This window comes from Dicentrarchus labrax, unplaced genomic scaffold (assembly GCF_905237075.1).
Source record: "Dicentrarchus labrax unplaced genomic scaffold, dlabrax2021, whole genome shotgun sequence".
Classification (NCBI taxonomy): domain Eukaryota; kingdom Metazoa; phylum Chordata; class Actinopteri; family Moronidae; genus Dicentrarchus; species Dicentrarchus labrax.
The window spans coordinates 10,049,860-10,062,070 of NW_026136712.1; the positions used below are offsets into that span (position 1 = coordinate 10,049,860).

At 38.7% G+C, this 12,211-nt stretch overlaps 2 protein-coding genes across 2 annotated transcripts; one reads left to right on the forward strand and one right to left on the reverse strand.

The window, feature by feature from the left end:
* Positions 1 to 617: 617 nt before the first annotated feature.
* LOC127373493 (interleukin-21 receptor) lies at positions 618 to 4,878 on the forward strand. The gene is made up of 8 exons (XM_051418024.1): positions 618 to 875; positions 1,917 to 2,043; positions 2,139 to 2,311; positions 2,407 to 2,561; positions 3,318 to 3,489; positions 3,652 to 3,763; positions 3,888 to 3,966; positions 4,042 to 4,878. Exons 1-8 carry the CDS (start codon positions 755 to 757, stop codon positions 4,486 to 4,488), a joined length of 1,386 nt encoding a protein of 461 aa, XP_051273984.1. The 5' UTR covers positions 618 to 754; the 3' UTR covers positions 4,489 to 4,878.
* Positions 4,875 to 11,570, reverse strand: ube2ib (ubiquitin-conjugating enzyme E2Ib). The gene is made up of 7 exons (XM_051418027.1): positions 11,409 to 11,570; positions 9,414 to 9,492; positions 9,170 to 9,253; positions 8,787 to 8,859; positions 7,330 to 7,439; positions 6,958 to 7,037; positions 4,875 to 5,663 (listed from the first exon to the last, which is right to left on the reverse strand). The coding sequence occupies exons 2-7, from the start codon at positions 9,477 to 9,479 to the stop codon at positions 5,600 to 5,602; spliced, it is 477 nt and encodes a 158-aa protein (XP_051273987.1). The 5' UTR covers positions 9,480 to 9,492; positions 11,409 to 11,570; the 3' UTR covers positions 4,875 to 5,599.
* Between the last annotated feature and the right edge of the window lie 641 nt (positions 11,571 to 12,211).

Below are 12,211 nucleotides of genomic sequence, written 5' to 3' on the forward strand. Positions count from 1 at the left end.
TGACTGACTTTTGACACCAATGACATTTGACACTAATGTGTCTTCATCATGGTAAAAATAGACAAAGATATAAGGCAAACGCACAGTCAACCTAGAATAGAATCAGTTGTGTCCAAATGCCAAATCCAATGCACCATGCAGTGTGTACAGTGCAAACTGTGTATGTAGAGCTTTAAAGAGAAGTTAATTTATGTTTTTTATTGTGGGAATTTCGACTATGTGTGTATTTTTGTGACTTATCGACTTATCAACCAGAACGAATCTCACCACAGTGCTCATGTGATGTGAGGTGAATGTCTTTCTACCTTTTCAGTAGTTTACCAGACGTGAAGACATCTCAAGGACTGTTCTACGTTTACTGTGTGTCACTCAGCATGAGGGTGAAACATTACCAGACCCAAAGCATTTCAGATTTTGTGATCAATTGGGTTTTAAAGCAATTAAAAACGAGGTCTGGTGATTTATTGTTTAACTAAATTAACTAACTAAAAAAAAAAAAAAGAAAAGTCAGTGCAGAGTGTGATAGATTATGTGGTTGTCACGTGGGACTCAAGCCTTACCCCTTTCACACGCTTTCCATTTTACAACTGCTCTCTTAAAAAAGCATATCCTCTGCCAGAAGTGACAAGTGAGTGATAGCAATCAGTGTGAAAACATTGACTGACACCTCCCTCTCTCAGTTTACATTAAAAACTGTTTTCACAAGACCTTTCGAGGCAACATGACTTAATCGAGACCTCTCTGCGCCAAGGTGATGTCTGGACCACTAGGTGTGATGGATTGGTGCTCTCCACCGAGGCTGAAGCTGAAGATGATGACCCTGTTTCTGCTCACATCTACCAGCATAGTCTGTCTGCACGGAAATCCTGTCACAGGTTATGTCTCTACCAGTATTTTCTATGATACAAAACCATGTTTGTCTACAGAAAAACATGTAAATGCTCATCAAGGTTGCTTAGATTGTAACTAAAATGCCAAATGACTGACTGTACAATGGACTGTGAAATGTAAGATGCTTAACTAAATATAATAAATACACACTAGAAGTTTGAATGAACTACTTATAGTGTGTGTTATCTGTTAAACTCATTCTGATGAGGACCTCAGCTATGGTCTTTTTGACCTTCGACCTTTGGGGAAAATCTGTATATTGGTCGCTGTAATTGTAGTTCGTGTCCAAATCAGCCCCAAAGACGTCCCCTCCTAAAGCGATTCAATATGAAGATTCGACTTAGACGAATCAAGTGGACATCCTCCAAAATTAAAGTCTTATTATAGTCACTAAAAACACTGTTAGTTTGGAATATGGCCACATTTTTGCTTAGGATTGTGTGTTCTTTCCTTCATCTTCATCTGTCACTGAATTTGCTTTAAGAAGGAATCTCCAGTATGTGCAGGAGAAACAATTACAGTGACCTTTAACACTTTACATGTACAGATGGACATGTGAGTGTTGTTTTGAGATAAACTTATGAAAATGTGAACCCGTACTTTAAGTTCAGTTTTAAATGTTTTTTGGTTTTTGTTAGATATGATATGAATAAAACACATAAAGCATGCAGTTTAAAATGTTATTAAGTAATTTATAATGGTTCTTGGACTATGTTACGCAGTCATCTTCCAGAGGGAAATCAAACAAGGAAAAAACCCAATATATTTACAATCTTTTTTTTTTTTTTTTTTTTTTTTACAAAATCTTTGTGTATAATGGTTGTTATGGATCTCTAAAGCATTAATAAATACTTTTATTATCAACTAACTAAGCATTAAGTAACAACAGTGTATACATCCTCATGAAGCGCTGCACCATAAGTTAAAGTGGTATGATTAGTAGTACAGTGACAGTCTGGGTTAAAGTTGACACTTTTGTACTCCTGATGCATTTAAAATCAGACATTGCTTGTATATTTTTTTAGGTGTGGACTACAATCTGCACTGTGTGAATGATTACCTGTACACCATCAACTGCTCCCTGAGCATCGCTCCATCAGGGAACACCTCAGACACCAACGGCTTCTACTGGCTCAATTTAACATATTACGGGTGAGGCACTTTTTTTTTTACTAGTACATATTATTCATTGCCAGCCTTAAATGTGATGTTGTTTCATTCGTGTTTCTCCTCTCCTTATTGTGCAGAGAGGAGTTTGAGTGCAAGCTGACAAAAATCAATGAGGATTACTTCTGTTCTGTTGAAATATCCAGTCCCTTTGACGATCAAGACATCTATAAAATTTCACTTTGTCACAAACAAAATGATGGGTCTAAAATCTGCGATGTGTTGGACGATGAATATATACCTGTGGAATACAGTAAGGAACACACACAACACATTCACATATATTCATATACAATATACACGTCTGCCTTTTTAAAAAGTGTTTATGTGTTTGTGTCCTCTCATCAGTTAAACCAAACGCACCGTGCTGCCTCACAGTCAGCCACAACTCAAGTCAATGGCACTTCATCTGGCAAAGTACTTATGAGGATAGTTATTACACCGGTCTGGGCGAAAACCTGAAGTATCAACTCCATTACTACAAAAGAAGAGACAAACATAATGTAAGGTTCAATGTTAAACAAGCAAGAATGGGGCACTCTTTGTTGGTAGGGATAAGAGAATAAAACTAGCCTTTTGTGGAACAGTTTCGGCCTTATGGTGGTAAATCAATTGCAAATCAATGGAAAGTGAGGAATGTATTTGAACTGTGAAATGTTGAATAATTTGATCACTACTGGTGAATTTTGGGAGTTTGACTGACGAAAAACTGTCAATAATTAAACAGACTTCAGAAAGTAATTTTCCGTTTTTCTGTTTCTTCTTGTGACCGCTCTGAGCTGCTTCTTGAAATAAGTAACTTCATCAGTGGCCACTGTGGCCTTCAGCTCAGAGTGGTGTCAGTCTGTGGGTGAAACTGTGACTTTATTTGACTTTTCCACCACAGACGTTTTGACTTGTAATAGTAAGAAAAGCGCACGTTTAACTAACAATTGTGGCTCTGTTGACACCCAATGAAGCAGGGACTTTTGGGGGCTCCTGGGTGAATCTGGCACTATTATTGATAACATCTGGGCTTTTCCTTCTATGATGGCATGTCAAAATATTAGCAGTGTAAAAAGTCACAACAGGATTTGTATAATGTTGGAAATAACTGACAGCACCTTAGATTCGACCTCCTAAAACAGTCAGAAATGAAAATTGTAGATTATCAATATCTTTGTAGAACACATTGATTATTTTCTTACCATACATTATACCACCTATTATACCATCTAGCTCTACCCAACTGAATAATGTACATGCTTTATTTCTTCCAGGTGATATTGCATGAAATTAACACAGACAGTGAGAATTATTCTGTAGATGATCAGAAATTTGTGCCAGGCACCGAGTACACTGTCAGAGTGCGGTCCAGTCCTAATATGGCTTTTTACAAGGGAGAGTGGAGTCACTGGTCCTCTGAGGTTCACTGGAAGGGGGAGATGAATGGTGAGTCTCCTCCAGCTGATCCAAGCTTCATCAAGAGAAATGTTGTGTTAAAGGCAACTTGTTGAGAAAACAGCTGTGTAAATTCTTTGATCCATCTTTCTTAATGTGTATAAAATCCCTTCCTTTGCCTTTTTAAAAATAATATTATTTACTCTATGTTAGTCCATGCAGATCGCCCATCCAACACACATGTTTCTGGTCTGGGTAAGGTGTTCATCCCCTTGTGTGTGATGGTGCCCCTTCTCTTACTTTTGTGCTATGCTCCAGTTTTAAAGTAAGTTCCTCCTCCACCTTTTTACTCCTCAATGAATGCCAAATCACAGTATAGAAAATGCTGTTTCCTACCAGCAATATCCACTAAATATTATCTTCATATTCTTCACATTTCTTCTTCACAGGTGGAGGCAAAGCACCTTCATCCCAACTCCAGCACCCTATTTCCACACCCTGTACAGTGACTGCCACGGAGATTTCAAGGTAGGTTTTGCTTGTTGTATAAAATACCGACAATGATCTCATGAGAAATGTCCTTAAACATGAATATAATTACAGAGCTGGGTGGTTACTCAAGAAAACACAGCAAAAATGCTGAAGGCAGAGGAAACGCTCCAAATTGACACACTAAGCAAGTGTGCAGATATCCAGGAGGAAAAGTGTCAGACCCAGTTTCCCCAGCAGTTAATGGAGGGCAGCACATACAGCAATATAATTGACCCAGGCTGTGATACCTCTCTCCTGGGCATCCCATACGCAGTGAGCACCATGGTTCCGCTGTCAACTCCAGGGAGCTCACAGCCAGGGAGCCCTGCTGAAGGAGACTCAGGGTGCTGGATCTGCAGCCACACATCCCTGGAGAGGGACCCTCCCTTTTACTGCAACGAGTACTGCACCCTGAGCGCCTTCCAGCAGTCTAGTCCAATCACAGCAGGGAACCACGGGAGCCTGTCAACAAAATCCTGCTCAAAAGGGATGATCAGAGTGGATGCCACTGAAGCCTAGGCCGCTGTGTTTGTATGTAGTAACTGGAGGGTAAAGTACTGTTAAGTTGAACTTTAAATATGGTTGGGCCCAAAAGTTAAACTACGTACATTTACAAAGATAAACATAAGGCTTCAAAACAACTGCTTCGAGCTGAAATAACTACAGTAAATTCTTCTTTATTTAGGGAGTACATTTATTGTAAACGCTCCCACAGCATTATTCATATAGTCCTTTATAATAGTTATTGCATAGACTTGTCGATCAAATGAATAAATTGTTTAAAGAAACGGTACAAAATACTTCCCAAAGTAAAGAAAAATTCATTTTGACCATTTTCTTGACTGATGTTTGCTTTGTTTCTGAAATCTTGTGTATATGTTACTCATTTAATAAAGAAAATGCAATGTTTTTATAGAAAGTTTTATTTACGCCAACACATACATGAACAAAGCACCATATAACCTTAAAGTCTGATACAGAAGTAAGCCTACCTGCCTCAGTCATCATGGCCATTTTTATTTATTCCATAGCAAACACTCTGAATAACAAAAAGACAGCCAAGGCAGCAGATTCTATCATATATTACAGCATGCTGAATAGAAAACCTGGGAAAGAGAATTAGACAGAGCCATCTAGAGACACTAGTGAGATACAACAGTATAAAAGTGCCATTCATTATACAGCAGTTGAAATACTGACAATGAAATAAGCTATTTTTACATTAAATTTATGGAAAATAAAGGGGGAAACATAAAGGAATAGACCCTGTGAAAGAGCAAAATAAAACAAAGACATTTTCTTCTTTGAACATTGTTGACAGCCAGCTTGCATGGAGTTGATGAAACTGTACCGAGCTGTGTCCCTTGCACCACATAAGACAATTAATGTTTAAAAAGAAATGACCAGGGTGCTGAAGCACCCATCCCCTCCCAGCATTATGCGCCAACTGGCAATTAAGAACAAAAAATGACAGGTCAAAGGAGAACGGATGGCACAGAATGTCTGGAGTTTAAATAGAAGTCTTTAAGCAAGTCCTGATGTGAGAGGAGCACATTCATTGAGAGACTGAGCGGGGAGGTGATTCTTGTTAAACCCATTCCTTCTGCCGCAGCGGAGGAGTTTTTCGCCCTTACGAGGGTGAGAATTTTTTGGCTTGTGCTCGAACTCTTTTTTCATATTCTACTCTGTTTTGGCTGGAAAAAAAAAAAAAATCATAATCAGAGACAGAGGTAAAAGGAATAAAATCCTATTTTGACCAAAATGACAAGGTAGAAGATGCAGGACTCCTCTCAGATCTCTCTGCTGTCAGATTTACTGTCACCAATTTTAGGTTTATAACAGAGTCCCATTAAGAATTATTATTGTAATTTTGTACTCATACCATCATCACACAAGCTAAACGCAATAATTTAGAATTGAGGGGTTCTGCATCTCTCTCACACACACACAGTCCCTGACTGCACTTCTACTTTGATTGCTACAGTTTATTCTTCAGAACTCTTCAAGTGCATGTTTTAAAGATTTAAAAGAAGCCTGTGCTATTGTTAGCAATGTAAGGACAAGTTAAGGAGAAAAAACAATTTCAGTGTCAAATGGAAATCAATCTACTACAATGGCTAAACTAATGATACAATAAGGTCATGTTATCAATACCTTGTTTTGAGCCACAGAGATTTCTGGACCATATAGATTTACTTAAGCTACAGTGCATGCAACAAAACAAAATCCAAGAAAGAAGAGTGGGTCCCAAACAATTTCTAACTCAAGGTTTTGTAGTGTTGCTTTAGCTATAGGGACTTTATAAGGTCTCTGCCCAGAGTTGACAATACTGATGAGTTAGTCAAGAGAACAATTCAAATTTTAAAAAAGTTGTATTTTAATACCTTAAAAGCTGCGTTTCCACTGAATGATAAAGCTTGACTTGCTCTTTTTTGATTTTCCATTGTGGATATTACCTAGTACCTTTTTTTGGTATCCAAGCGAGCTGAGCAAAAACTAAAAAGGTGACATGAAAGCACTGCAGACCACTTATTGGAGTAGCGCAGCAAGTGAGTGTGACAGTGAAAGCGAGTAGTGCAGAGGAAAAGGCAAGCAGTGAAGTTGTCAATCTCGCAATAGATTCACAGTGTAGGTTACAGTCCGTCAGTGAATAAAAGCTGAACGCCTCTCATAGACCAAAGTAAAGCTCTGTGTGTTGTTTCCTAACTGCTGGAATAGTGTTGCTATGACGATTGGCTACGCCTACATTGAGGGGACCCTATCTGCAGCGGAAAACAAACTGTAGGTACCGAAAGCGAGCAGAATCAAGCCGAGCAGAACCATGTAGTGGAAAACTATGTTATTACAATGCAAGTATAACTTAACACTGTACATAGGCAATCAGTAATGGACTCTGCTTTGCCTTTTTCGGACACGTCACTCTTAGCAATTTTACATTTCAGCATCACCTCTGAAAAGATGAAAAAGATAAGATCCAGTGTCACTCACCAGTAGATTGTGTAAGCCTCTGCTTGGGCTGGATCCTGGATATTTGGTTCATTTAGGAGTTCCTGGATACCTAATAAGATCTGTAGGATAAATAAACCAATCAGAATGACAAAATGACAAAATCAGGTTCTCAGTCAGTTGCGTGAGCTCTCTTATTTGGGTTAGAGCTCGGTGAAGGATATTTCATACATTGTGGAGTATCAGAATGCATACACTTTAAATATACCAGATCAAACCTGAGTTTTAAATAACTATACCAAGATAACAGAATAAATTACTAACAACACAAATTTAGACACAGTATGACACCAAAGGCTGTTTTTTTTTTGGAAATCCCTGTAATGTAAATGAGGTATGCTTGGCAATGCACACCTGCTTTATTGTGATGGCTGGTCTCCAGTCCTTGTCCTCCTCTAGAATAGATAGGCATACTGTGCCTGATGGATACACATTTGGATGAAAGAGCGGAGGCTCAAATTTACCTGAAACACACACATAAGTGCACTTATGTTTCGGATCCATTACAAATGTCAAGACAAGATGAACAAATCCCACAAATGTCACTAGGCTTTTTTACAGTATACACTGGTTGAACTGTTCCACTACAGGCAGCAGCTTCTGTTGTTCACACAAGCAAAGGCTTAATGTTATTCTAATGTGACATTCAGACTACACCACCCCTGTTGCTGGATATTAGAAACATCAGGCGTCACAGTGCCCCAACACTGTATGTGACAAACAGGGTTAATGACATGATTTGGTTCACGCAATAGGCCAGTATGCTATGAATTGTAACAACCCTTTTAGCACCATAGCTGTATCAGCTCTAAAAATCTTTACTGGCTGTACAGTGCTGTAAAAAGATCGGTAAAGGATGCATGTGTGAGAGCACCAACTATCATCAACCTCCTATGTTATGAACTGCAATGGAAACAATTAAAATGTGTCTTTACATGAATGAATATCAAGTCCCAAAAGAGTAGTATGTAGTAGTGAGTGGACTGTTTGTTGCTTTTAGATCAGCTTCAACAACCTTTGCAGTGTTTAGAAGGCAGTCCTTGGCTATAAATTATACTATTCTTCATTGCAAGGATACATCAACAGGTTGGCAGAGCTTTATGATTCAGTTTGGCCATGTGCCTATTGGATGACTAGGGGTTTTATTTGGACATCACTTTATTCAGAATTAGAGTTTTGAGTTTTCAGAATGAATACATTGGCAGTAGGCTTGCCACAGCAGTTGGTCGCACTGTTTTGCTTTTATTAATACTTAGTCGGACGACAGACACTACAATTATTTAACTGAAAGTGTCTGCTCCGTACAGCAGCATTGTCACAGCACAGTACAGTGCACGGTTCCGACTCTACGAAATCATTTTCCAGGAGTTTTTTCTGACTAAGCCAAGCATTGAAACATTTAACTTGAGTTTTCTTTCTCCTTTTTTAAGTGATGCAGGGTTCATGATAAAGTGTCTCAGGTTTGTGGAATAACGCTGAAAAGAAAAGTCCCACTTTGAAGTGTGTGTCATACCACACAGCTTATTCTACCAATAATCAAGTTTCAAACAAAACACCTAGGTTTATGTAGGTGATCTGAGTGAGGTGTCAAGACAGAAATTATGCCTGGTTATAAAAATGCCATCCAAGGAAGACATGTACTGTGGTGTACACATGACTTTACATTCCAGATGTAGCTTATTTTCTGTGTGGTGTTTGATATCAAGCTCATCTACTGACTGAATAATGCATATAATGCTTCATAACAGTGTGTGTACTAACCACATAACAGTTATGTTTACGCTGAACACACGTCAGACACAGCAACTCACATTTTGGAGGTGAAGAAGGATAGTCATCCTTGAACAACATGCGCAGTTTGAACAGGCCTCCTTCCCATGGAGTCTAAGGAGACAATACCATTAGATCAGCTTCTTAACAGAAAGTAAACAAACATGTCACACAAGGTTCCACCAAAACATTCATTAAAATTTGGCTCAGTACACTTATTGGTACAACTCATACCGTTGCCATAGGAAACACACTTCTATAGTTGTATTATGTAATACAGCTTTGAAAACCAGGCATGCTCTTTTGCATCTGCTACACAAAATGTCATTGTCTTATAAAAGCTCATTGTGTTCTACGTAGCAGTGGTTTGGTATGTAAAGCAAAAATGTACTGTATGCAAATAGCCTATGAAACACAACATTACCCCTTTCTTGCCAGGAATAGCACATTCCCAATTCATGAGATTCATGGTTCCATCTGGATTTTTTGTTGGTACAGCAACAAATCCCTGAAAAATTGAATTGGAGAACAAAAAGCTACAGTTAAGACAAGTTAACAAGCAGTTAAGACATCAGTGTTTACTAAAGGACTTGATGCTATATAATGAAAGCTCAAATAGACCCCCAAAGTGAATCCAGAGCAGGTGCATCTCATAAGACGCTACTTACAAAAGGATGGTCCTTCCGCCATGCCTTGCGCTCCTGGGCAAGCCGGCTCAATGCAATGCCTGACATGATTCGTGGACTCCTGCAATGAAAGAGAATGTCAAGTCAATTATATGAAACCATGCCTGACCTCAGGTCTGACTTGGCAGAGGGGATTCACCAAGTTGTAGATTTTGTGGGGGAGGTTATAGCCTTAAAAACTTGTAATGACCTTGTAATAAATAGTTTTTAGAGGTGAAATTACTCATCAGGTAAGTTATTTATAAAAAAAAAAAAAGGAAAAAAAGGATGTTCTAAGGATTTGGTGCTTTTTTTTCTACTTTATATAATTGTAAATGAAACATCTTGTATATTTGTATATTTTATGCAGCAATGCACCAAGACACATTCCTCATAGGCGTAAAAATCTACTTGGCAATAAACAATTCTGATTCTGATTCTGATCTTTGGGTTTGGGACTGCCGGTCCAACAAAACAATGGAGGAAAAAAAAGAAAAAACAAAAGGCATGTTAGGTTTTAGGAGAGTCATTTTTTCTTTGCTTTCAGACACATTTTTAATCAAACTACTAATGGAGCAAAAAATAAGATGAACTAATAAAACAAATTATATCAATTAAGAAATTGACAGTTGTAACCCTAATTGTTTTGGTCCATTCTTTAAGATTCTGGCAGTTTTTATGGCTCCAAGCACAATAAGGTATAACCTCCCACACTTTGTAAAGCAGTGATATTACAGCATGAGAAGACACATGCTTGCATGTTGTTAATGAGAAGCATCATTTTGGTTCAGTTTTAATAGTTTTGAATTGTGGAGTGCTTTTCAGACATAAGGAGTTTGGCTCTTTCTATTAGATTCTGTGTTAATACAACTACAAACATTGACAGGTAAGACTATTATCTTCTATAAAGTGATCTAAAGTAGTAATTGTTACAGTATTAGAAGGTGAAAACATTATCCATGTAGTGATCACCTAAAGCTGCCTACGTACACAGTAAAAGACCTACATACATTTATCGTACACACACACACACACACACATTAATTAATGAGTCCCTCCTCTCTAATTGAAGGTGTATTAATTGGCTAATACACCGCGGTGTTGACAGGCCGGTCCAAAGCCAATTAGCAGCTCTAATTAAGAATCTCCATTGGAATGTCTAATGATCTCTATAGCAACGGCGCTTCAGAGGCAATGACAACGAGGCAAAGCAACAAAACAGCAGCTACCAGCAATAACTAGTCCCTGCCCACGTAGTATTTACTAACTTTACAGCGGTGGAGTTGTATTCTATATTAGAGGGACAACTTCAGACTTCAACGTTAACCTGTTTCCGTCAGCCTTTACAGTACCGTGTTTGAAGTATCGTTTCAACCGACATGTCTGGTTCGCTAAGGGGGTTAGCCAAGTTAACGTTAGCCGGTGGAGAGACATGTCTACAAACAAACGCGTCTCTCTCGGTTGCGCCTGCTGTTCAACCTGAGGGCCCCGGGAAATGAAGCCATTCACGTTTAATTTGTTCCATGTTCGTTGAGCTTTACCATAAACTTGCTGTCAACGCGAACGTCCGCAAACTGACTATCAAAGCTATTTCATTAGCAAGCTAGCCGGTTAGCTTGATAAGCTAACTCATGTGCGCCAGAATCGTCCTACATCTTCACAGGCGCTGGCGCTGTTAGCGTTTGACACGGCCTGATGCAGCACAAAAATGCGCAATTGCACTTGATTTGGACACAATTTTGTATGACAGAAAAGTGACCACAAGCCTTTTTCTCAAGCTTAATAACATCTCCTCTGGAATGACAAACGGGGATGTGAAATATTCAACAGGAATAAACCATATCATAATCCATTAAAGAATAGGGACAAAGAACGCCAGAGCTAAAAGGCGCACATTTGTGCATTACCAAACTAGCGAAAATGGCGCAAACTGAAGCGGGTAAAATATCATAATACACGACAAAATTAACACGTTCCGTTATTAAGGTGTGCTCCTACCTTTCAGTATGGCTGCACTGGCTCTTGTAAATAAGCGAAATGTATTAATCGTGCTCAAATCCCGTTAAACCTTGCAAAGTTTCCCTCCTGAAAAACCACCCGCTCCGACTCAAGCCAGACACAGAAACAGCGAAGCGAAACAGTCACCCGTCGTTTACTTCCGTCTTTGCTTAAGTACCCCTAGGAAGCTAGCTCGGGGCGCGTTTATTACTCTTTTTAACTGACAGTAATTCAGCTGAAACATTTTTAACTGGTTACTTGTTTACTAGTTTCCGTTTTATTCGAGCAGCACAGCTTCTACTGATACCAAACCGCGCACCACAAGCACCTTTAAGTTTTTGGTGAAGATCAGCTTTGCTTTGCGGTTTACGCTTCGCGCATGCGCTCTTCGGCTATCTCGCATTACCTGTTCAGAAAATGTAAAAACGCAAGGGTTTGAAAGGTGAAAATAAACCAAAGAAAATACTATTCATTTATGTGGTTATCTTCTGTCTGTCCTTTGTTCTGTTTATATTTATATTAAATTAAATGTATTTTCTTGTGTCATACATGATGAATGATAACGACATGTTCCGTTTTAGCAAACACAGAAGGATTTCTATCTTCTCTAATATAACATCTTTGCCCAGACCAAAGACCGTTAACCCAAACGATTACGCTTGACAAATAATATAACATTATGTATACAATTACACGAGTTAAATTATATCCAAGTTAAGATTCATCGCTGTAAAACACACATTTTCAAACGCTGTTTTATTCTACCGTGTAAACAAATGCTAGAAAGAATTCCTCTCGTCTAC